This window comes from Saccopteryx leptura, chromosome 10 (assembly GCF_036850995.1).
Source record: "Saccopteryx leptura isolate mSacLep1 chromosome 10, mSacLep1_pri_phased_curated, whole genome shotgun sequence".
In the NCBI taxonomy this organism is placed as follows: domain Eukaryota; kingdom Metazoa; phylum Chordata; class Mammalia; order Chiroptera; family Emballonuridae; genus Saccopteryx; species Saccopteryx leptura.
In genome coordinates, this window is record NC_089512.1 from 31,298,189 (window position 1) to 31,325,075 (window position 26,887).

At 38.9% G+C, this 26,887-nt stretch overlaps 1 protein-coding gene across 5 annotated transcripts in view; it reads left to right on the forward strand.

The window, feature by feature from the left end:
• The window catches only part of SATB1 (SATB homeobox 1), a 105,179-nt gene that overhangs the window by 25,645 nt on the left and 52,647 nt on the right, over positions 1 to 26,887 (forward strand). For all 5 annotated transcript variants that reach the window (XM_066352088.1, XM_066352089.1, XM_066352090.1 and 2 more), the window contains exons 3-7: positions 2,141 to 2,317; positions 3,102 to 3,228; positions 4,022 to 4,145; positions 23,697 to 23,808; positions 26,171 to 26,625. In XM_066352088.1, the coding sequence (XP_066208185.1) occupies positions 2,141 to 2,317; positions 3,102 to 3,228; positions 4,022 to 4,145; positions 23,697 to 23,808; positions 26,171 to 26,625 (995 nt within the window). The remainder of the gene's footprint in view (positions 1 to 2,140; positions 2,318 to 3,101; positions 3,229 to 4,021; positions 4,146 to 23,696; positions 23,809 to 26,170; positions 26,626 to 26,887) is intronic.

Consider the following 26,887-nt stretch of genomic DNA (forward strand, 5'->3'; position numbering starts at 1 on the left):
GGTACCTCTAAAATAAAGTTGAAAATGTATCCAATGTATTTCTCCAATAATTTGAGAAGCCTGAACTTATTTCCTAGGTCTGAGTAACAGCACATAGGAGAACAGGTCTGTATCCTATAAGAGGAAAAATCAATGCGTATGTTTTTGTTGTACTAACCTAACTCTTTGAAGACATCAGGGCAGGGGGAGGAGAAACCAAAGTACAGTCATTTCACTTCCTGCTCAAATGATTTTTTTTTCTCTTAAAGCATTGCATTGATAGTGACTTATTTTCAAAACAGTTTAATTGTAGAAGGTCCTCTGCTTATTTCAAACAAAATTACTAAAGCTTTTTCGTGGTGGTGCTTTTTTTATTTAATCTTATTTTTTTTGTGCATGGGTTCTGTTTGACAGGTGCTAGATAAAAATTGTGGCTAAGATGAGAAAGCACTACTTAAAAAAAAAGGGGGGGTTGAATGTTTGTATGTATTTGTTTAGGAGATTTTGCCAAAGTACCTTCAAGCCAAGAAAGAAATCACCAGTCTGCATATTGCTATTTTTGCTGTGGTCTCTCCAAGTCGTCTTCTGATCCCTGACGGCTTCTCTCTCTAGTATAAAACAGCTGAATGAATGACAAGAATATTGGCAAGCTCTAGGGCTTGTTTTTCTTGCCTAGCCTATTGGGTACCTCCAAATGAGTTTGTGAGCTTTTCTAAGGAAACCTGAAGGATTTGTTTTGTTTTTTTCTTTTCCTCTCCCCCCACCCCCCACCCCGAGCTAGAATCTCTTGAACAGTTCAGTAAAGCTCTGGTGAAGATGCACATGTAGAAAAATGTAGCTGTTTTATTGCCAGCTTTTGTTCACAGAGTAGAGCATTTTTAAAGGGCATCTCTGGTGTCAGTAGAAATTCCTGATTTTTTTTTTTTTTTTAGATCTGGTTGGCATGCATTGGACATCTGCAGAAGTTGGTAGGATTCTGAGAGTCCAGAGGGCAGAGCTTATAGAAGCATTAATGTTCTAGGACTAATTGAGGATCCTGGGTGCCCCGTTAAAGTAACCCTTGTCATCATTTATGCTAAAGATGATGACCCTCTTGGCAGTTTGCCACAGTACAGTTCAGATGCATCTGCTTTTAACCCTTTTTTGTTTATCACTGGAAGTCTGACGGTGTGCTGCATAGATAGATACCTTGAGCACCACACCGTTCCGTGATTTCAGGTTCTGGAAGCCTCTTCTGACACCGGGCTGGCCTGTGCCTCTTCATCATCTGGCTATGGAAGTTATGACATTGGATTAAAGTAAATAATGGGAGAACATCAAACCTATACAGATTTTTTTTTTGTTTGTTTGTTTTTTAGCCTAATATGTCCTGATGAGGCCAGTTTTTTTTTTTTCTTTTCTTGATCTCATTTTTATCCCATTTACTGTAACAAAGGTTGTTCCTTTTAAAGACATCTGGTTACTGTGGTATGTTTTTAGTCAGGTAGATTAGATAGGTAGCCAGAAAATGCTTATTTATCTACCTTATGCACAGATTGAAATCATATATTTTGAGCATCAGTTTGGTTACATGTTGTGTTTCTTCTATGGGGGTGTTGAAGCGAAATCTTTAAAAGGAAGAGAAATGCTAATAATTTCATAGTCAAAGATAACCTGTTTGGACACAAACAGGAAAAGTTGAATATTAACAAAAGCCTGTAGGAGGCATGAAGTTGGTTCTTCCGAAGACAACTGGGGTGCATTAGGTCTGCTCCCTGTGCACCATTCACATCAGCCAAAACACTTCTCTCTCTCTCTCTCTCTCTCTCTCTCTCTCTCCCCCTCTCTCTCTCTCTCTCTCGTCAGCATCCCTGTTTGATCCGAAAGGTAATTCTGCGTTAACTAATTTTAACTCAAGCAGAGCCCAGGTCACTGTAGGACCAAGTCCACGTTCAACTTAAATACTATTTCTCTTACAACTTTAAAAAGGGAGAGATTGTCCACATTTGTGTGCACGTGCCTGTGTGTCTGTGCTCTGCCTGCCTTGGAAACCGTCTCTCCCCTTCTCTCACTTCTGAAGATTTATTTTCATGGCTTCATTTTTCCTTTCCCAGGCTATATCTCTAAAGATGGTCGGTTTGCACCTCTTTTTTTTCTCTCTCTCTTTCTCTGACTTTGATAGGAACCATGCTACCAGTTTTTTGCGTGGTGGAACATTATGAAAACGCCATTGAATATGATTGCAAGGAGGAGCATGCGGAATTTGTGTTGGTGAGAAAGGATATGCTTTTCAACCAGCTGATAGAAATGGCATTGCTGTCTCTGGGTTATTCGCATAGCTCTGCTGCCCAGGCCAAAGGTAAATAATGCGTAAGTGGGGCTGGAAAAATTGCTTGGCATCCTTTGTTTACCTTGCAGAGAAAGCACCGAATATCTTTATTCAAAGAACTATAGCCTGCATAGGGCATGGGTTCCTTAAAGACTGTGACTTTAAAAAATAGGCTTAATTCAGTTTGGTTTAGTTAACACACATTTTGCTCATGTGGAATGTCGAGGTAGATTTTTTTTTTAAATTACTTCAGCTGAATCATTAGTATGCTTATTGACCTTAATAATCTGCTCCACTGAGGACCCACAAGGAAGTGAGGAGCGTATTTGAGCAGATGGACTGTTGAGAGTCAATTTGCATTTATGACTGAATATCTAGTTCTGTTTCTTTTATTCTGTTTCTGATGGTTTTATGGGCTGTAAAGTATTCTTCAATGCTGATTCCCTTTGCCATAGAGAATCTTATCTAAATCGTAAAGCCATTGAGAACTGGTTCAGCTATGTCTTATTAGAACTTCCTGCAAGTTAGGAAAACATGGGCTGTGCATAGGTTTTTATTGATGGGGTTTGATTTCCAAAATAATAAACAACCCTACAGTCATTTAAACATAATTTCACAATTTGGAAAGCTAAGCTGTGAATATTTTCATTGACCTGCTTTTTGGAGAGAAGGGAATCATTCAAACAGAAATATACAATATTGTTTGTGGTGGGGTCCATGAAAGAAACAAAACAAAACAAAACAAAAACGCCCTCCTAGATATATTATCTGACGGCTAAAATACTTTGGGATTTATTCTCTTTATCTGGCATAGGGCTAATCCAGGTGGGAAAGTGGAATCCAGTCCCGCTGTCTTACGTGACAGATGCCCCTGATGCCACGGTCGCAGATATGCTTCAAGACGTGTATCACGTGGTCACGCTGAAAATTCAGTTACACAGGTGAGTCAGGGCTGCATGCCAGGCCAAAACGTTCTGTTTACCTGATCTTCTGAAATCAAGCATCTCTGGTCAACCTTTAATTGTTTATTCCCTTCCTGTTCCAGAAGGGCTCATTGAAACTGATTGTGCTACCTTAGCCCTTCTGGTTTATTTTTCTGACTTCAGTGTAAAATTTAAAATCAACCCCCCCACCCCCCCCACCCCCAACTAAATGTGTAGGTTTGTGTAGGTTTTTGCCGGTTATCAAAAGACAAGACTTTTTATATTTAGTCAATTAAATGATGCATTACAAGAAGGCATTTTACATAAAGTTTACTTAAGAGAAAAATATTTTTGCATATCATGAACAGTGCCATCTGTGTACATTTTGTGAAAGAATGCCTTATTCGCTAATGCCTCGATCTTATTTATTTATATACTTTTTTTTTTTTTACCATTTTAATTTCGTATGAACAGAGTCAGGAAGGGAAAAATGGTTAATACGTTAATGCTGTTCCCGATGGCTCGTGAGAAAGCAGCACACCTTAAATTGTCTTCCCAAGCGCATCAGAGCAGGAAGGTAGAAGTAACATGAAAAAATAGCCACCACAGGCAGCTGATGTATAATTCATGCATCGATACAGCAGATGTGTTGTATAAAGTAATTAACTAATCGGAACAATCAGGAGACCGAGAGCAATCTCCAGATGCATCTGTTTGATGCGCAAAATGAAATCTGTCTGTCTTAAAGGAATGTTTTGCAGCGGGATGCAATCTTATAATAATCCCCCTTTCTAATCTGTGTCTCAAATAGTTGCCCCAAACTCGAAGACTTGCCTCCCGAGCAATGGTCGCACACCACAGTAAGGAATGCTCTGAAGGACTTACTGAAAGATATGAATCAGAGTTCGTTGGCCAAGGAGTGCCCCCTTTCACAGGTACTTAGCATAGCATGTAATAAATAATAAAGCATCACGGGGCAGCCCTGATTTGAGGTGTAATAGGCCTCCGTAGTCTAAAGCCACTGGTTAATCTGAAGCAAGAATTGGCCATAGATGCAAAGTGGCTTGAGCACAGGTGGACTTTAAAAAAATACACCTGATTCATTCTGAACAGAGCCTCTACATTTTTTTCTCCTTTGGGAAGAGACTGAAGGAAAAACAGCTCAGTGGAAGAACCGTGCTAGCTTGTTTTTCGCTTCCTCTTCCGAGGGCTCTGAGCCATGGGCGCTACATTCTCCTGGGTGCCCTTGTTTAAGGAGCAGTAAAGGTGGATTGACTTCCAGGAGCCTTCAGCGAAGGGCGTTGTGTTAATGTGGACAAGTTCGTCATGCTGCCTGAATGAAATAAGAGTTCATTGCTATATATATATATATATATATATATATTAAAAATAAGAAAGAGCATTTTGTAAAAATAATTGTAAAAGTAAGGATAGAAATCTCATTCTTGTAACTAAACGTTGAGTAGTTCGTGTTCATTAGGACATTTCTCACTAATTTTGGGGCACTGGTTTACCACTTTTTTTCCTCCTCTGAGATGCCTGTTATGCTTTCAGGGATTTTTGAAATGCAACAAAGGTTTATTATTATTGTGCTTGATTTTTTAAGAATGAATTTTGATGGAGAGCTACTGAAACTGTAGCTAAAGACTGCCCCTGTTTCTAAATGTAAAACCAAACATCAGTTTTAATTGTGTTCAGCTAATTTCAGATTAAAAATAAAATAAGCAGGGGTGCTATGAACCTGCTTTTCATGGTCTGCCTGTGTGGTCACTACAAAAATGTGTTAGAACGCCATCCCTCAGTGCCCAGACGCAGTGGGAGGTCATTCCATGATATAGTATTATATAGTGGAGGTGCTGACCTCACGAGATTCTTAAAGTTTTTCTTTTCATTCAAGTTTGAAACGTAACTCTGAATGTTCAGTCTGTCGGTCACTTGAACTTGAACCGTAAGACTACTTCTGCAACTGAGATAGTCTTAGAATGTTTCTCATGTGATGCTCGTGAAGATACTGGGGACCTCTGGAGGCAAGCTTGAGGGCTTTTGTGCTTCTCTGCATGGAAACTCCGTGCCTTTTGAGTTTGCTGCGTTACAGGTCCTCGGCTTTACCTCGAAGTTTGTTAGCAGTGACAGGAGTGAAGCAAACGAATTCAGTTTAGAGTTCATGACGGCTTTCTATATTCTTTTAAGGGGAGCTAGAGCCACCGCTAAAAATATTCTCTGTATTGTTGTCATTTTCTTGAAATTTTGAACACTCTTTGTCATTTTAGCTCATCTTCTAGCCTTCCCTTCTCACCTTTGGAGTAGAAAGGATGTGAATTTAGACCCATCCAATAAAGTAATTTAAATTAATTAAACACAGTTAAATCAATAGCATCATATAATGAAGCCGGCGACTCTTACCTTTGGGACTTTGGGTTTTGCAGACAACTCCAGATAACATGTCACTTGGTGACTAGCATTTGAAAATTTGAAATGACTAGAGATAAATAAAAAAATTGAGAGTTAAAATATGTAGAAACATCCAGAATAGGAATCTCATGTACCTTCTTGTCACTAAGTGTCCCATTGATTTCGGAAGTGAATCCAGGCGAAGATTTAACACATGTACTGTGAGCTGGAGAAGAGGCTGCTGGTACAAGTATTTATCGATATAGGCAGTGAGAACTAATTGTTAAATGACATCAGCATCCAGCCAGTAAACTCCACCTCACTGTAGCTTATAAATATAATTGTGAATGTACTTAATGTTATCATGGGAAATGAATTGAATACAGGAGATGATAACATTAAAATGAATGACAAAATGAAATTCGGGACTTGGTTTTGGAGTTATACGTTGGTGAGTTTCTGGAGAGAGGCCTTTGGAAGAACACTCCTCCTTGTGTGTCTGGTGGCTTCGCCGTAATTGTTCAGTGGTGACACTAGGCTATAACTTGGCCATCAGTTGTAGTTAAAGCCCTATTTTTTTTAAAAAAAAAATCTTTTGAAAAAAATACGCATCATTTAGTGGTGGCAGCAAATATAAGAAATTAATTTAATACTTAATAATATAAGAAAAGTGCAACCTGTTCTCTAAATAAGGAACTTATCTTATATTCTGTTACATCATTATCCTTTCTCTAGAATAAATTTTATGAATCTGATCCTCAGTTCAGAATGTTTAATAATGAACTATTTTCCATTTCTTCTTTATTTTTTTTTCTGTCGTGTTATTAAAGACGAGAAATGCAGGCCCTTGAGGCTTAAGCCCAAAATTTATGCTGAGCTTGGCAAAACTGCTCTTTCTTTCTCCTGTGGATAAGATTTGGTGATGAAGATGCTTTGATGAAAAATGCCTAGCAAATAAATATTGTCTTAATCGTGTACTAAATGGTACCTAACACCAAGAAATCCTAAGTGTTTACCCCCTGTGGAGTTTTGATTCATTTACTTAAGAACTTTCAGCATGCAGCAGCAGTGTTCACATATTGATGTACATTAATAAGAGTTTTGTTTAATATAAAATACCCTAGTCGTAGCTTAGGGCTGCAGGATCCCTTACTATTTGATTTAGCAGAATGTCCACCCTACGGGCAATAGACTCCCGTTACAGAGTCGAGGCCAGGAAGGAATGGGCAGACAGCAGGGATTTGCCTTGTGCTGTCAGACAAGCCTGGCCTCCCGTGCTCCTGGGAGGAGTGCCCCGCACTTGCTAAGCGGATGTCCAATTTGAACTTTGGATCACAGAACTAGAAGGTGTTGCTTTCCTAGACACTTCCTTGGACAGATGAAGGAGCCAGTGTCCCTAGAGATTCAAGTCTAAATGCTGGTAGGTGACTGACCCCAAATGTCCTTTCCCAACGATAAATTTTAAAGTGCTGATGTAAAAATGAGTATTTATGTTTTTGTGCGGTAGTGTTTTCTTTGATAATATTTGCAGTTTTCTCTGGCTGCATAAGTTCCATAAGAATGCATGTGATTTGATGTATATAACTCATACCTCTCTTTATTTCTAGTCCTGCTTTCTGATCATAAATCTGCCCAAATAAATTGACATCCATTTATTAAGTTTGGTACCACATGTTTATTTTTGTAAAAGGTTCTAAGCCATAAGAAATGCCTAGCTTGTTATAGATCTGAGTGTAAGGTGGAGCGTTGTGCTGTTTCTCTGGCTTTTTTGAGTGGATATGGCTAGATAAGTTGAATGTTGTGTTCTGAAATGCCAGTAATGGAGGTAATGCAGTCTTACTCAGGGACAAGAAGCCTGTGGTCCTGAGAACTTTGAGAGTATGGATTTGGGAGGTAAATTAGGAGTTAAAAAAAAATAAACATTTTGACTTACAATAGAACATTTCATTTTGATTTTAGTTTCCTTGAAGTTTTAAAAACTGAATTGAAATACTGTATAAATATACACACACACACACACACACACACATTCAATACAAGGAGAGATTTGTTTAGTTGAAAGTACCTTAAGTAAAAAGTCAGCTATTACTTCTACCAGCCTAATGTCTTCCTTCTGAAAATGTCTAGGTCGAATATTCCCGAGAGAGTTTAATCTGATATGGGAGTCTTTACCCCCACACCCAACACACACATGTGCACACACACACTCACACATCGCAGCTTCCACATTTTTAAGGCACTGGATTGTTTCCTGTCTCTTAACCTGGGGTAAAATAGCCTCATGCCCAAGTCCTACATAGAATAAATGGGGATTGTCATTTTTATTTTCAAGTAGCAAAAGCTATATAAAATGAATTTAAATTTGAAAATTCTGTTTAAATCTTATTGAGAAAAGTGATTTTTTTTTGGTTTCTCTTTTCCTGCCAGGATCTCAGGATTGAGTATGTGTTAGATTTGTTAGTACATATTGGCAAACAGATGAAAAAGGAAACAGCCCTGCCCTCCTGAAGCTTACTTAGCATTGAACTATGCTGAGTCTCTGCGACGTGACAGTCGGTACTGCAGACATTTACTGAATCTCTGCGTTCAGTTGATTTGCAGTCTGTATTTTACATAATGCTGGAGCAACCATTTAAAAAACCTGATCCATTGTATATTTTTAACTGCAGTTTGTGTATTTTTTTCTCATAATTTTTAAACTGAAGTTGACAGTTAAAATTTTTTTTGGCAAACATTGATAAATCACATGGTCTCAAAGGAGTATACAGCCTTTGTATTCATATATTTCACGTGAGAACCTAACCTGTGACACTTATCCCCATACTTAACGTACTTCAGAAACACCTATCAGCAGGCTGCTGTTGGATAGGAGACTCTTATTTCCAAGGTAATAATAAGGATGACACATCTTAGTAGTTGTAGGAATAATACACTGCTCACAAAACTTAGGGGATACTTCAGAATGAATATGAAGCGATAAAAAAAAAGAAGCATTTGATTTTCTTTTTTATTAAACAAGAACATCAGAAAAGCAAAGGACAAGTCAAAGAAAGTTGTTCATTATGCAAATGAGATGCAAACCCAACTTTTATTTCATTGGTGAAAACGCACTATGCAAAAGGCGGAAAGTACTGGGGTATTGGCATGTTCCCTGATCCCTTCATTTCTGTGAGCCCTTTAGTTAACTTTCATGGAGTGCTTTTGATGCATCAAGAACGCTTCTGCCCCACCCCCCACCACCACTGTTAGTTTTATATTCCCGCTTTCAGTTCAGGAACCTGAGGCCGGAGATGTTGAATGAGTGCCCAGGGTTATGTTGCCAGGACGGAGGAAAGCATTCATACCTGGAGCCTGTGAGCTTAACCAGGCATCCTTCTTGGTCACACAGATAGTAAAGGACTGTTACTTACTTATTTATTTATTTATTTATAAGGATTTCTCCCAAATAATGTGATGTGTTTTATAAAATACTTAAGATTTCTTTGAAGTACCGATAACTACTTTTCCACCGTTTTCCAGCTGTGTTTATTATTCTCACCGCTGAAATTTTTATTTAACACGTGTCTTTGTGTCTTTGGTTTTGTTGTTTGTACATCAGCTTGCTTTAAAAGTACCAGCATCTCACAGCCCTAATTTCAAGCGTGATAGAGGGATTTAAACCACAGGCACCGACTTCGGGAATAATCTGGTATTTGGGAGGTTCCAGGAGGTTTTCCTGGAACTGCGCCGGGGCGGTCACTCTTCTCCCCCCTCCTCACATCCATCTTGGTTAGTGGGTCTAACTGAGCTAATAGCCCTTCGTTTTGAAGCCCTAGAAAATATCAGGCATTTCATTGGAAACGTGGGCAGTTCTCAGTCTCTTTCCAGGCATCCCCAAACTATGGCCCGCGGGCCGCATGCAGCCCCCTGAGGCCATTTATCCGGCCCCCCACCGCACTTCCAGAAGGGCCACCTCTTTCATTGGTGGTCAGTGAGAGGAGCACTGTATGTGGCAGCCCTCCAACGGTCTGAGGGACAGTGAACTGGCCCTCTGTGTAAAAAGTTTGGGGACCCCTGCGAGACCCTGGTCATTCACTGACCTGATAGGATGGACGAGGGTGTAGCTAGCAGCTCCATGTAAACAACCGAATTCCCCAGTTGAGGAATGCTTGTAGGACTTTGTACTTGCCCCTTCCTAGTATATGTAAATCTTGTTAATTATCATGTATTTTGGGAGAATATCTGTATTGTTACCTTTTTTACAATTACAAAACTGTTCCCAGTCCTCACCCTATTGACCATGGGAAGCCTCGTTTTATCAGCTTGACCATGCTCTGAAGCGCTTGATCCTAATTGGATTTTATTACCACTTTCAGCAATTGTATTAATGGCAAGATCCAAGATGGAAATGGTAAACCAGTCGTACATGGGTCACTAATTGTATGCATTGCTAAACTTCCACCAAATAATTTTTTATGCCTCTTCTTTTGAACCCGTTTCTATTTTATTTTAGTTACTCGTTTCTGACGGTGAGATACCTGTTCAGTGTTAATATTGGAAGATACAGAATCTACTTTAGAAGTGTCCTCTAAATTGCAGGCTTTACGTTTTCAATCTCATTTTCAGCTGGTTTAGATACATAAAGATTTTACTGTAGCTTGATGTTAGCTCTCTGTAACCTTTCAGAAATATTAATCAAAAAAAGCTGAACTTAATAAAGCATCTAACTTAGAGTGGATTGATCTCAAATATTTTATGGCCCCTATCTTTCCACAATAGTACAATATAAAAGTGTTCAAGCCATGCCAATTTAGGGATGCTTAACAATGTGGAAGTACTTCATTTTCACTTAATAGATTTTTACCTGTGCTTTGTTTTAGATCTTGAACAAATTTCCTTCGACCTCAATCACGTAATGCAAGAAAAATTACCATATTATGAAAGCTTTTTTTCCTATTTTTTTTTGTGTCCTGGTTTGTAGAATAATAAATACTTCCAAGGCTAGGAGCAAACATGGCCTGGGTGAAAGCCTATTAAATGCTATTTTCTAATTGTTTATTTTTTTTTAAAGTTAACCAGTACATGCTAATTAATCTGGCTTTCCTGCTAAAACAGAGTGAGCTTTCGAGTGCTTTTTGAGTGTCTTTTTTCACAATTACGACTTAAATTTCAAGTTGGACTCTCTGAATTGGCTTTTTAAAGCTGCTTTATTTCATGTCAGATTTGGGCATCATACAAACTCATAAACAAACGAGAAAAAAAAACAAACCCCTAAATTCAGAATAATTCAAACAAACAGATACACCCAATTTTTTCTCTCTCTCTCTTTCATTGGAAACTGCTTGATTGTAACAGGCTCCGAGCATAAAAAACAGAAGAGCCTTGAACGTAACGGGAAAGCTCAGCCGGGCTCTGCAGCTCCTTGCCAATTGAAGTAAGGAACGCTCTGGCTGTTGGGACTTTTAAATCTAGACTTAAAAGTTATTTGTTCTGTTTAGCATTTTTAAAATGATTCTATTAGGAATTGTATGTGCTTCAGTTTTAATTTTAACTCGTAATGATTGTAAAGCACCCTGGGATGCTTGCATGAAGGGCGCAACAGAAATATAAGATTGTATTGTGTTCTAATATGCAGTATTATTACGGGGTGCTGGAGTTTCATCACGGACCATTCGTAAGGTTGCAGAATTCCTCGTTGTAGAGAATGGTGGCTGTCTTCCTTTAATGGTCTCTTTCTCTTTCTGTCATTCATTCTTACTCGAAAGCTTTATCCTCTTTAGTCATCTCCTCCTTTTTTTTTAAAAAAAAAAAATGTCTTTGATTGCAATATTTTCCCTTGAAAATGCTAATCTAATTTAGTTGACTCAGAGGGGTTAAAGATGCAAACCAGATGATACGCTGAAAGTTAGGAAAGTGTAAAGCTTTAATTGCTAGCATTGTTTGCAATCACATTCTTCTTATCTGGATGATGAGACAGGGTACTTCTTCATGGGGTACCACCAGCTTGCCCCATTTTACTCTTAATTGAACATTTATTCCCAGGCAATTCAAAAATATGGAGGTAACTGAAACAAGTATTAACTATTTGAAACTGATAGTAGATATTTGCTGAAACCTATTGAATTTCCTGGGTTATGTTAACATAGGACAGAACCTGTTTTTTTATTTTTTATTTTTATTTTTTTTTACAGAGACAGAGAGAGTCAGAGAGAGGGATAGATAGGGACAGACAGATGGGAATGGAGAGAGATGGGAAGCATCAAGCATCAGTTTTTCATTGCAACTTTAGTTGCTTTCTCATATGTGCCTTGACTGTGGGCCTTCAGCAGACTGAGTAACCCCTTGCTCAAGCCAGCGACCTTGGTTCCAAGCTGGTGAGCTTTGCTCAAACCAGATGAGCCTGTGCTCAAACATGGCGACCTCAGGGTCTCAAACCTGGGTCCTCCGCATTCCAGTCTGACGCTCTATTCACTGCGCCACCGCCTGGTCAGGCTGTTTTTCTTTTTTAACAGAACTATTTCTCGAAGTAATCTATTTTTTGAGCCCCTTCATTCTCTGATTTCTTATGTGAGTCTTTGTGTGTTATTGCTCTTGGCCATCACTTTGATTAGTGAGCCAGTAGCATTCATGACATGAGGTCAAGAGTGTGAGCTGTCACTACCAGCTCTGTGAGCTTGGGGAGATGACTGTCCATGCCTCAACTTCCTCATCTGTAAAGTAGGAAGATAACTACCAGGTTTTCAGGTTTGTTATGAGAATCACCTGGGTTAATACTTGTACAACACTTAGAACAGCACTCAATTCTAAAGTGCAGAGTAACGTTAATTGTTTCTCTGAGACGCGGGATGCAGAGTTTGAGATTGCACTTGTGGGCTCTGCATAATCTAAGAAACTTTGCTGCTACATAGACTATTTGATGTATGCTTCACTTTTTTATGGAAACAACCAAGGATTTCCCATTTGAAAATATTAGAGGACCTTGTTATCACTCATTCCGACTTTTCAGGGATCGTCCTTTTAGCATCGTCCTTAGAATCATTAAAAGGTTCTGATATATACTGTTCACAAAAAATTAAGGGATATTTCAAAATGAATATGAAGCGATAAAATATCCCCTAATTTTTTATGAGCAGTGTATTTTAACATGGAAGTCGGGGGGAAGAATCAAGCCTCGTGCTTTAAATAAGCACGTTAGCAAGTTAAGCAAATATGACACCTTAGACTGGATAGTGTCAAAGAAGATAAAGATGCCTCATGGGACTGCTGTCTCAACGGGAGTATTTCCCGGTGTTCCTTCTGTTAGCTTCCTTCGCCCCACCCCCCACCACACTGATGAAGGCTCTATTCTTTCTTATGCACCCATCACAGTACTTTCTGCATTTGTTCTGTTATTATCTGTGGGCTACCTAGGCTCCTTGTGTGCACTGCAATTGTCATAAAGGGATTGAATTTTATTCATCTTCACAGTCATACATGATGGCACACAGTAGGATCTCAGGAATATCTGTAAAACTGAACTATCCTCATAGGACTTGACACCATGTTCATTTTAGGAACCAATAAACTCCGTCAGTGATTTTATCAGTATTTTCTAGATATTCTTACCTATAGTAGCCTACCTTACAAAATATTTTTCCTATTAAACTAAATTAAATTTTTTAATTTACCTAACCAAGGGCAAATTGTCTCTGAACTTTTCTAAGAAAACCTACTCCCATTCCAGGTTGTTTTGTATTTTTACTTAATGTTGTAATACTCTTAAACATATATAAGCAGAACAATAGTCTTGGGGTTACAAGAGACCCAGAGATCTAAAAAAGAATGCTATGGAAGACCTAATTATATATCACGAGAAGCACAATCTTTAGCACCTGGTTTCTAAGCACATTTAAAAGTTTTCATAATTGAAGATATATTTCATGTTGGCCAATACTTTCCATTTTGTCTCCATTTTGTTATAGTTGAGAGCCACACTTTCTTTTTGTGAGTCTAAAATCTCTTTAGTTAGCAACAATTAAAAAAAACAAACACCTTACTGATTGATTTTAGAGAGGGTGGGGGAGGGGGGGAAGAGAGAGAAAGAAACATTTGTTGTTCCACTAAGTTGTACATTCATTGTTTGTTTCCCATATGTGCCATGACCTGGGATCTAACTCACAGCCGTGGCATCTCAGGAAGATGCTCTAACCAACTGAAATAACTAGCCAGGGAAAAATCTCTTTAACTAGTATGTTTTAGTTCTGTTGCCCATTTCTCATATTTAAAAAGAGAGAAAATTTCACTAACAGAGTCATTTCATAGACAAAGATGCTGGTGCTGCCAACACAGAAATGCTAACAGTCCCACCCCATGTGAGCTCACGATGCCCATTCCTTAGCTGACGTTCTGAAGTCCACATTCAGCCCTGGATAAAGTTCAGAGTCACCTGAATTTTGGGAGAGCTTCAACTGTTGATAACTGTTCCATCCACCATTCCAGAATGGGCCCCAGGGACTGGGTTTGCCCAACCCCGTGCGTGAGCACCACCTCAGCCAGAGCACACACCTCCACTGGTGGACAGGGTTCATTCATTCAGGAAAACGCGTTTTTTACCACTTCACCACATCTCCTGAAGAGGTGATTGCCCGTATATGGCATTTTCCTAAACTGAAGCATTTTCACAATATTGATAGAGATGAATCAGGTTAATTTGGGGTTTTTTTTTCTATGACTTAATTCAAAGGTAACTGATTTATATTTATCTAGTGGACATGGGAATTCTTGGCAAATAGCTAATAATAAAACACAGAAATCGGGGACATGATTTAGCCTTTAGTGTCCTGTAAAAATCTTAGCTCAGATCTGAGTGGGGTCCCACAGACCCTGCAGTGGGCTTTCGTGGGTTTGTGCAGACCCGAAAATGATGTCACTTTTGGGAAAGTATGGGGGAGAGCTTCCCTGGGTTTCAGGAGATTCCCAGAGTTCTGTTGGCCTCATCAAAAGTCAAACTATCATTTTCTTCTCAATTTTTAGGAAGTGGCTTAAAATCTAATCATGTTCATATAAAAGAGGAAGACAGAGAAGGAACAGAAAACCTGTGAAGAGTTACAGAGCCTAATTCTAGTGTTTATTTTTGGAAAAGAAAAAAAGGTTTTCCGAACTACTTGTCCTTTTTTGTTTGTGTTTTACTCTGTGGCTTAAAGCTTTTCAACATGCTCTGTTTGGGTCCTCTGAAACTTAATACAAATTTGGTATCTTTTTCCCTGCTATTTCTAAACACAAATGCTAGAAAATTTGATCTCCATAAAAGATGGGAGATTTAACCACATGGGGCTATCAGAGGAAGAGTAAGGAAAGCATTCTCCAAATGTGCAAGTTGATTGAGATTTAGAATTTTAGGAAACAATTTTTATTATAAAATGAAACTCATTGGATTTAGATTTATCTAAGAAAAAGCTTGTGATAGTTGTTTTTGGAGAAGCATGATGTTTAACTTTGTGATGAGTGTATTTTTTATAGTCATATTATAAGCAAGATACCAAGGGACATTAACTTTCCTAAAAATAAACTCTAGATGAGGATGTTTGCAGAGTGAATGCCTGAGAATGGATGATGAATATTACAATGGAATCTTCTTCAGTCAGTAAAGGAGACCTTATAGGAATTTTGTTTGGGAAAACATAGATTTCATAGAATCCTAAAGCTCTTAGGAAGGGACCTTGGAGAATTTCTAGTTCAATTCCCTTTATATTGCAGATGAAAAATTTAAGCCATTATGTGCAGTTAATTTGAAATATTATATGCCCTTAATAATGATATACCTTTTAACAAATGTTTCCGAATTTAAGCTTTTGTTTAACATATTCAGTTAGAGTAAGAAGGTTTCAGTATAATAAGAAAGATCTAGATAGGTACTTATACAAAAGAACTCAATAGAGGATCTGGTCAAAAGATATGATGTGGGTTTTAGTAAAAGTTTCTTTACGGGAAAAAGCCATATGAAGTGTGAACCAACATTTTCTTATAAAATTGTGAATTAGATATTTAAGGAACTAAATAAAATTTCCATGTTTGAAACAATCACATTTTCATCTTTAGGCAATGTGCTAAGAAAATTGAAACAATTGGATGTGTTTTCTTCCTTTTGTATTCCTTTAGAGCTTCGTACTGCGTTTCCATTTTTAGCGCACGATTGCAACCCTGGTAGGGTTACTTTGCGTGAAAATGCCATTTTTCAGGCACTGGGATTGATCAAAATTGCAAGAGCCATAACTACGACAATTGGAGTTTAAGTAAAATTTATAAGTGATTAATCCCTTCTCAACAAACTGAGATTCTGAATATGCCCCAGTTGTATCTCCCAAGAGAATAGCTTAGACAGCGATAGAGGATCCGGAGGGAAAGATTTGGGGAACAGAATCTGAGGTGCACAAACAGAATATTGCACTTAGAAATCCTGCCGTTTCTTTTCTCATAAATTGAAGCCCATTTCCCTTCCTCCCCACCCCCAAATACCAGATGGGGACTACCTGTTAATTTTCAACAAATTCATTCCATGTCACTATCTCATGGTGATGCCTTTTAGAGCTTGTTTGTAGTATTTGATATCCTCTGGGGTTAAAAGAAAACCCCATTTCCTGAAAATTCCTGTTAAAATTGTATTTGAATGTGGAGTTGATTCTGTTGGATCTGAAATTAAAGTTTGACCTTTGAGTTTTCCACCTGCATACAAAACAAACAAACACAAAAAATAACTGCTGTAAAAATTCAGGCCACAGGCAGGCAGGACGTGGAGAAAACAGAGGGACATGAGAGTGTAAGAAGTTGTACTTCTCAAAAAGTAAAAAGGTAAAAGAATAGAGAGCCAGCAGTTTGACAGATTGTTCAGTAAATGCTCATTTTATTGAAAATTATAAAAAGGTGCTTAATGCCTCTGTGCCATTAATACAATACATAAAAAGGTTACTGTCAAGATTAGTGTTCCAGTTCTGGAAATTAACTGGAGAGCTTTATGCATGACTCTATATTGACTCAGAACTTAAAGGTTTCTGTGTGTGTGTGTGTGTGTGTGTGTATGTGTGTGTATGTATACACATTCTTTTTTGCATGTGCAGATATTTATTTCAGAGAACAATTATTTTAGACTTGATGCCAAAGGCATTGGCAGTGATGTGTTTTCATTTAAAGTATGGATATAACCGATATACATATATGTAACAGACAAGGTAGAGCCATGAAAATTGCCTGCTAGAATTAAACCTGTGCACGATGATCTCTCTTGCTGTCTCTCTAGAGAATTCCATTTCCAAACATACATCCCTTCCTACAGAAGAAGATATTCAGATTCCTTAGTTGAAATTAATTAGCATTCAGAAACCAGATAGCATGTTTTTGGGTATTCATGAGATCTCTGTTTGAAAAAAATGTTTTTAACTTGTAGAAATGTGTGGCAACACACAGATGGGAAGAAAAAGAAAAAAAAACCCCTCTTTAGCAAGCACTCTGTGTAAAAGGAATATTACATTTTGCACGCTCCTGATTGCTCTGTGTAAACAGTTTTTGACATCTGTCTTTATAGTTTTCGAGGAGAGGAAGACTTTGTTAAAAGAATCATTTTTATACAGCAGTCACCATTTCAGTCTTGCTTTACCTGTATTATGAAAGCAGATGGTCTGCATGTCTTTTGAATATTTATAACTATCAAAAACAATCTCTTGCTATTCACCCTTAGGCTTATGAGATGTCAGGACTGTTCTGGTTGAAAAAAAATCATCTTGGGTGTTTACAGAAAGAGGATTACATTAAGCTGAAATGACTATACATTTTCCAGTTTAATATTTGTCCATCAGCTGTTTAATCGTATTTAGATAATTGTGTAAATAAGATGTTGTAGCCTTTGCCCTCTCTGCTGATGGAGCCTGAAAGCTTCAAACATGGGTGAACCACCATTTTGTAGATTCTCTTGCTCCCTTCTCCCACCTCAGTTAAACCATCAGCAAGTCTTTAGTAAGTTTTAATCATGATCTCACAGTCCTGTTTAAAAAAGAAAAAGAAAAAACCAGTGCACAGAAAGCCAGTGTGGAGATCACAAGCAGTACTAGGGAGTTGCTGGCTTCCGGTACCGGCTGCTTAGTTTATTAGAGTATATTGTAATATGCAAATAGCGCACCACACTCCCGGTACCCTTTAAAGATGACATGGCTTTCTCTTTTCTCCATAAGCATGCAGAGCTGGGAGGGTATTTTGGAAAACTTTTGGTATAGTGGGGGTTAACTGTTTTTTGACTGGAAGCTGAGCAATCAGAGATAACAGATTTTGCTGTGGTTGGTTGATTTGGCAGAAAAGCATGAACAGTTTTGGTTTAAATGATTGAATAACCTGATTAGCATTGTTTGGGGGTGGGTTTTTTGTTGTTGTTAAAGGCACAACAAAGCAGTTTTAAGGGTAATCAGCTCACTGCCTCCCCCCCCCCCATCAATGAACCTCTTTTTTCCGAAGGCTTTACCTCTCCCAGAACCTCTTCGTTGGCTACAAAAATGACCAAGTAGGAGAATAAAACTATCTTCTTTTAGTTTCTGAATGTGTTGTCAATCTGTACCCCACAGTGTATGATGTCCCATTCTGGCAGGGGTGTGAAAGAATAGGACATTTTTGAAAAATTATGTAACCTCCACTGCTTCCTTGTGGGTTTGGGTTTTTTTTGTTGTTGTTGTTTTGTTTTGTTTTTTGTTTTTTTAATCTAAGTCAGGCTTTAGAAAAACTCCCCCCCCCCCCCGTTACCTTTTCCCAATTAGAAAGGTTATAAATAATGTATTTGGCTGAAAGGAAGCTCAGCCCGTGGCAGATGGCATCATTCTAGAGCTCCGAGGTTTCTGTGAAGATGGCATTCTTTCAGAGCGGAACTTCAGCAGACTCCCAGAAAGAACCGAAGCTCTTCCTAGGGAGTAGACATGTGCTCTATGGATCTTAGAAAAGCTTACAACTTGGCTCCTAGGATGCGAGGATCGTGTCACGCTGGGGTTATGAGACCCGCAGCCAATTTCTGCCAACTTCCCAATTCTGTTTCGCAGCACAGGAAGCTGTGGGCCTATTCATTGGTCGGTGTTGTGTGTAGTGTGTGAACTTGGGATTTACACCGACTGCGTTTTATCGGCCTGATTCCTTTATTCCCTGAACACTGACTGATGTTGTACAGAGACTGGCCACTGAATAGGGAAACTTGGGGTAATAGTTATGTCTTTTTTCTGAGTCCTTTGGAAAGCTCGTATAACTAGACACTGAGACAGAGAACTGCAATGGCATAACCTCCGAGCACCGTGACTTCTGAGACATCTGTGGAGATGCATTTTGAAGAACCCAGGCAGGGATCTCTAGTAAATGAATGAAAAAAGATTCTTTAAACTAGTTTTATTGTGAAGCTAAAAGGGATGATTTTTAAAGAATCATTTAATAGTTAAGCTGCCATCACCTTTGACCTTTAAGAACAAAACGAAGAGAAAAGGGTTTGCTGGTAGGCTGTAGTCGTGGCTCATTTTGGTGCCCTTTAATTGATCAACTAATATGTTCACAGCCCTGTGATGAGGGCACCCTGTTCAGGAGTAAGAACCAAGGCTCTAGTGGAAAGTCAACAGCATGGCAAGTGCCTTCGGGGTTGTGTGTGTGGGACGTGCGGGGAGTCAGGAGAGGCAGATGCAGAGGTACCTGAAATATACCCTCAGGGATGAACAGCTGGTAGCTGGAAATGGGAGAGGGCACTGGCACTGGTTGATCATCCAAGTCAGGGAGGAGGTGGCATGTGTCTTCCTGATGTCAGCTACCAGGTGCAGGCCAACTTTAGAAGATAACCACCAGATTTGAATACTGCAACAAATGCAAAATACTGTTTCTCCTTGTTCCCCTTGACTTGTAACTTAATTAGTACAATGTTCGTTCTTCATAAGGACATGTATTTGACTTAAAATATATCATCTGAAAATTTACCTGATACCTTTCTGTTAATTTACCTCGTGGTCTTTGGACAGAGGCAGAGGGTCATTAAGAGTAATTAACATCTCCTAAGTCTATATTTTGAATATGATGCCATTAACGCAGTGCTTAGAACATATCTTCTTTTATTTATTGTCTATCCATGGGCAGATAGTATGTCTCCTCAAGTCGTCACTTTTCTAATCACTTGCCGAGTGCTTGGCACATAATAGTGAGTTCAATAAATATATGGTGAACAAATGAAAAAAATATGTGGGAATGCATGGAGTCTCAGCACAGCCCCATGGCGAGGGCGGCTACCATTGCCCTTTAGTATGGGGAATTGGGATGGAGCAGCCAGTTTGACTGGGGTCACACTACCAGTGTGTATGATGGAGCGGCCAGTTGGACTGGGGTCACACTACCAGTGTGTATGATGGAGCAGCCAGTTGGACTGGGGTCACACTACCAGTGTGTATGATGGAGCGGCCAGTTGGACTGGGGTCACACTACCAGTGTGTATGATGGAGCGGCCAGTTGGACTGGGGTCACACTACCAGTGTGTATGATGGAGCGGCCAGTTGGACTGGGGTCACACTACCAGTGTGTATGATGGAGCGGCCAGTTGGACTGGGGTCACACTACCAGTGTGTATGATGGAGCGGCCAGTTGGACTGGGGTCACACTACCAGTGTGTATGATGGAGCGGCCAGTTGGACTGGGGTCACACTACCAGTGTGTATGATGGAGCGGCCAGTTGGACTGGGGTCACACCACCAGTGTGTAGCATGTCTTGGACTTGGATGCAGATTTAGATGATTTTGTTTCATCAAATGAACATTTAGTATGTATTTAATATCTGCCAGGCATTTGGGATGGGAAGTAATGTGGAACCCAGATCTGTACAAACTCACAACTTAGTGTAATGTTTTTACACCGATGTCTCCTTTTGATCGACCAGAATTCCAAGCCTCTCTCCATAAATCCATGGGTCTTGGTGTAGCCTTTGTGTGTCCCTGCCTGCCACCTTTGTAGCGTCAGAAACAGCGGTGTTTCTTTAGCATTTTCCAAAAATGAAGGTGATGATCCTGAATATAATCTTCAAAATGCCATGATTCTGAAATCTCTCTTCCCTGCCCTCGAAACTCACTAGTTTCGTCAGAGGCCATGCCTGAGATTTCAATAAGGATTTCACCGTGAGAAGAAAAACAGCATCTTGCAGGGGCTACAAGTGAAATTTACCGCATATTGTTCTAATAGAAATTGAAATGACACCAAGTTATCAGAATTATGGAATATTTCCTAGGCCCTCCCCCACCAAAGCACAGAAAGATAGAGAATCTAAAAAAGTTAATTTGGCATACATCATACCTGTGGATTAGCCTTTTGATTTTTGTCTTGCTTAGGCTAATATTTACATTAATCAGGGTTCCCTAAGCACACACCACTCAACAGAGTAGAAAGCAGAATGTCACTTAAGGACAGAGCTGAACAATTTAGGGTTAAACGAGGGCAGGGGGAAGCTTTGATGATCATGCACATATGGGTATTACTTTTCACATATGGATAATAATGAACTACATAGCACTATTACATATGGGCTCTAGTTGCATAAAAATATTTCAGACTTTTTTTTCACACTATGTATTCTTCTTCCTTTTTCCCTCATATATAAATATATATATGTTGATAAACTGAATCACATTAAATTGAAATGATCTGTTTACATTTCTGTCTTCCTAATAGATTATAGACTTCTTTACTGGCAGAGGCTCTGTCTTCTCTGCCCTAGTACCAGTCAGGCACATAGTAGGTGCACAACAAAGAACAACTTTTCACGCATAGAACGATTGGCAAACTAAAGTAAATTGGATGTTTGTCAAAAACCTCAGCAAAATGTAGATACTCCAAATATTTCTAAAAATTAAGACATACGCTACATCTAAAATTTATACGGACTATTATATTAACATTTAAGAAACTGCCAAAATGTCTAGGTGTAAGAGTAATAATTTTTAAAAAAATTGAACCAAAGTGGAAGAACATCAGCTGTCATCCATTTTCAGAATCACCGTTATCCATCAGCAATCTCAGTCGTTTTATTAGTGTCTGACTTTATTGATCCATTATTACAATAGAGTCAGGGTGATTGAAGCTGACGGATTGTTAACTGGATCAGGTAATCTTCTGGCTCTGGTTCTGGCAACCTTGCTAAGTATCTTTTTGTACTCTGGACTGAGGGAGGCTCTTAGTAAAATTGCGAGCTACTAGATTAATGGCAGGGCATCATGAGCCCATTAAGAATGTCTTTTTTAGAGAAATAAAATGAGAAAAGGACTATAAAGTAGAAAGTGTCAAAAAAAAAAAGTCACGATTCTTCTTAGGAAAGATAGCTATGTCTTTCATAAATAATGCAACTGGCTTATTCTTCACTGCAGATTCTTCAGAGATCCCCAAGATTTACATATTACAGGACTGTGTTCCTATTACAGAATTAACACCGGTCATGGATATTAGGAGAATCCATAATAATCAAAAGAGTTTTAAATTAGAAGTAGCTTAAAGAAGATAATATATTACTTTAAAAAATAGTTTTGTTCCCAGACTGGCTTTTCTGGTTTTTTCACTGTGCCCAAACAATGTGGCCCTCTGTAAACTATTTCACCATAGACCAACTGAAGTCCAAAATGTAAGTTCTCATGTTTCTACACTTAGGAGTGGGGGATGGGTAGGTGTAGCAAAGTTTACTTATTCAACTGGAAATTAATTTATCTGCTACTAGAGAATATGGATGTTATGATTAAAAATAACTGTGGGCCCTGGCCAGTGGCTCAGTGGATAGAGCATCCGCCTAGTATATGGATTTCCCAGGTTTGATTCTCTGTCAGGGCACACAGGAAAATCAACCATCTGCTCCTCTCCCCCCATTCTCTCCTCCTTTTCTCCCCCTTCTCTCCCTCTTTCTCTTCCACAGCCAATGGCTCAGTTGGTTGGAGCATGGCCCTAGGCACTGTGGATAGCTTGGTTAGCCTGAGTGTCAGCCTCAGGTGCTGAAAATAGCAGGGTTGATTCAAGCATTGGCCCAAGACCAGGTTGCCATGTGGATCCTGGTCAGGGCACATGTGGGAGTCTGCCTTACTATCTCCCCTCCTCTCACCTAAAAAAAAATAATAATAACTGTGAATTAAGTCACTGAAATTGTTATAACTAAAATTTGCTAGGAAGAAGACATTCTTCTTTGTTGAAAATGAGTTAAAAAAAACTCCTACTAATACATCAAAATTATATCATTTTTGTCTTCATTTATATATAGCAAATTGTTGACTTTTCAGGATAAAGACAAGTAACAGAATAGGTCAGTTTTTCTTTTTTTGGTATCTTTGAGAAATATAGTAAGCATGAAATGTATATATTTAAATTTTTTATGGTTAGTTTGAAATTCATAACTCAAGCTTTACTGTAGATAAAGCAAGCACTAAAATTATAGAATGTTTTTTCTTCCAATAGAGGATCTCTGTGAATAGTTTATTTTCTCCTTCTATGTGGTCAACCTTTGAACGGCGTTAAGGCAGTTAACGAGTCTCCAATTGAAAACCAAATAATAGAATGGGAAGTGCAAGTGGTGTTTCTCAAACTTCAGTGCTCACCCACAGACCCTGAGAATCGTGGTAAAATGCAGGTGCTGATTGACTAGGTCTGGGGTGGAGCTGAAGATTATGCATTTCTAATAAGCTTCTAGGTGATGCTGATAGTGCTGGTCCCTGGGCCATACTTGAGAAGCAAGGATGTAGAGTACAGTCACTAAAACTCAAAGCAGCGGTTCTTTATGAACAATCATAAAGTCGTCTTCACATAATTGTATTTATCTGGACCAGTGAAAGTTTGTCAGCCTAGGAACAGAAGACATTGATGGAGTTTCCATAAATACTAGAACAGAGCCTGTGGGTTTGATAGCTTTATACTGGTCTCAGTGGGCGGTTGCTTTCTACTTAAATAAGCATTTGCTGATCTACCTAATGAATTTTAAGAAGTCAAGGCTTTAGGTGAAGTGTGAAACAAAACTGTATTGGTACTCGCTTGATTAAAAAAAAATAGTTGACACAATTGAAATCGTTTCTGTGTTCCATCTTGTGCCACTATGTATTACAAATGTCTTCCCCCTCTTCACGCAGAGTATGATTTCTTCCATTGTGAACAGCACTTACTATGCAAATGTCTCAGCAGCAAAATGTCAAGAATTTGGAAGGTGGTACAAACATTTCAAGAAGACAAAAGATATGATGGGTAAGCAAAAACTGTTGCAGCAGCGGCTACATACCATTACGTGTCATTTGGGGGTTTATCAAAGTCACATCGAAAGCCAGGTCTTCTGATTGCCCAATTAGAGATCAATTTAGAGTGTTTCTTTTGAGGGTGGGGAGTGGGTATGAGTATAATGAGATAATTAAATTCAATAAATGTTTGTGTTTAAATCAGCCAAACTGACTTGGTTGTCAGACATGCAGGAAGTCGAGGCGTGAGGAGGGGAGCTGTCATCTTTTAACATCTCAGTGAGGACCTAACCAAGCCTGGAATAACTAATATTAGCTGTGATTTCCCTCACAGATAAATCCTGCTTCTATGTTGTTTTTGGTGGGGTTTTGTTTCTGTTCTTTTGGTTTTTATTCACGAAAAAGAGAAAATGCCTATTTTTACACCCAACTTTTAAGGAAATTAAATTGGATTTCTAGCTTCCACAGTTGAGATCAAGTGGTTTTTATATACCTAATCCCCTGCCCTGCGCACAGGTGCTTTGGTGAGCGTTCTGCTCCACCATCCATACCAGAAAAACCACTGCATCATTTCTGAACTTTTCATTCCAATAGAGCATCCTATCTTAACATAAAACTTTAGGTCAATATTTGTTCCTTAGGCAATACATTTAAATTATTGGCAGTGTAAAACGACAGATAAAAAGTTGTCTGTTGTTCCTAAGCATTTAGATTATGACGTTTTCTCTCTTGAGTTTGTTAATGTTTGCAAAAGCAAACATTGTGGTTAAGGTTAATGTTTTAATTACTATTAATGTTTTCTTTCACATACTTGTACCCTCCAAAGGATATATTTTAAAATAATATAGGAATGGGGTATTTAATATGCATGGCATTATGCCATGTTTTAGATCTATTTCTGTTTACTTCTATTATATTCATTTAACAACAACAACAACAACAACTTTTTCTAAAGATTTTAAGAGCAAAGAGAACCTGAATTTTTGAGCGTGTTTTAGTGTTTAATATTTGACGCAAAACCATTCATCTACCCAAACAGATTCTTTGCCTTTTATAGCTTAGAGCTATAATGAAGATAATGCATCATTTTTGGAATAATTGCTTGAATTACTATTCCCTGTGAATGGCCCACTTGGGCTGATACCACTGGTAGAAATGGAAGGTTTCTTCCCCAGTCCTTAAGTTATATTTTGCATATATCAGTGATTATAGCAATGTGATAAGTTCCTCTAAATATAAAACCTGAATATTTAATGAAAAGAGAAATGATGATTAAAACCCAACCAGAGTCTATGCATGGAGAGTGCGGTGTGCTATTTGGAAAGACACCTATTGCCACATAGCGTATCATGCTCAGCTTTTCCAGTCCAGAGCATCAAACCAGTCTCCTCCGTGTGGCAGCGGAGTCTCTGACACACTGAGAGCTGACTCTCAGCCAGTGCACAGGAGAGACCTAGCCAAGGGAAAAGCATTCATCTTGGGTAGGTGGTAAAAAATTGCAAAATCATGACAGTATCACCATTGTGCCAGAACAATTCCCTGCCTTTTCCTTGAAAGGTTGTCTTTAGCATCTTGTGATAGCCATAGCTGCTTCAAGAAACATTTGGGTCTTAGCAACACTGGATAGACTGGCTTTCAATACAATAAATCGTCTGCCTCACTCTAAGAAATACTTGCAGACATACCTGCTGCTTGATAGGGTTAGAATTAAATGAAGCAAACTGTAGAGATACTCAGCCCAGGGTTCAATATGCACTCAGTTATTATTACTTATCATTATGACCACTTTCATTATTTATTATATTGATTACTTCTTCATATTCATGTCTGGGTAAGAATTGAATGTTGACAACATTTATGTCATCCTTTTTCTTTCAAACCTTGTACCTAGAGTAATAGCAGTTAATATAGAACACAAGAAAATACTTGTATATATTTTTTATGTTGAGTTCCACATGATGTCTTTTCTTAGCTCAGCCCATTCTTGCTGATTGCCACTCAGTGAACAGCATTCTTCTGGAAGCTTTCTTAAAGTAAACACTGCTTATAAGCCACCTTGGGGTAATGAGAATGAATAATTTTGGGGCCCCAAAACTAGTTATATAGAATTTGAAGATAATTGACTTCATGCCTTAAGTCTAAAACCACATTATAAAATCAGATCAGAAGTATTGCCCCACTTTTAAAGTTGGTGCATTTGTACAGAAGAGGCAAGTGAAAACATGGCAGATTGAGTCCTGTGTTGAAATTTTCTCAATTTAATTGCACCTCTGAGGAGCCCTCTGCCTGCCGCCTCTACTTAGGCAGTGATCACAAATGCTTATCAATACCCGTCCTTGTTGGCTTAACATGGTTTTGCTTTCTGTCCGTTCTAGTTGAAATGGATAGTCTTTCTGAGCTATCCCAGCAAGGTGCCAACCACGTCAACTTTGGCCAGCAGCCGGTCCCAGGGAACACAGCCGAGCAGCCTCCGTCCCCCGCGCAGCTCTCCCACGGCAGCCAGCCCTCTGTCCGGACCCCTCTTCCGAATCTGCACCCTGGGCTTGTGTCAACGCCCATCAGTCCTCAACTGGTCAACCAGCAGCTGGTGATGGCTCAGCTGCTGAACCAGCAGTATGCAGTGAACAGACTTTTAGCCCAGCAGTCCTTAAACCAACAATACTTGAACCACCCTCCCCCTGTCAGTAGATCTATGAATAAGCCTTTGGAGCAACAGGTTTCAACCAACACAGAGGTGTCTTCCGAAATCTACCAGTGGGTGCGTGATGAACTGAAACGAGCAGGAATCTCCCAGGCAGTATTTGCACGTGTGGCTTTTAACAGAACTCAGGTCAGTTTTGTTTGATTTGTTAACAGTTCTTCTCCTTTTTGTCTCTTTCTCTTCCATCCTCTCTGTTCTAAGGTTGATTCTTTTACTGGGCGCTACATCTTATCCTCTTCAAGGGATTGTATTATCTGTTCCTGATGGTGCCTAAATTTTATCATTCCCTTTCCTAACATTAACCTCCTCTACCAAGAGGAAGCTGTGTACAGATTGATTCCTTTTTTTTTTTTAACAAGGACAGAGAGAGAGTCAGAGAGAGAGGGATAGA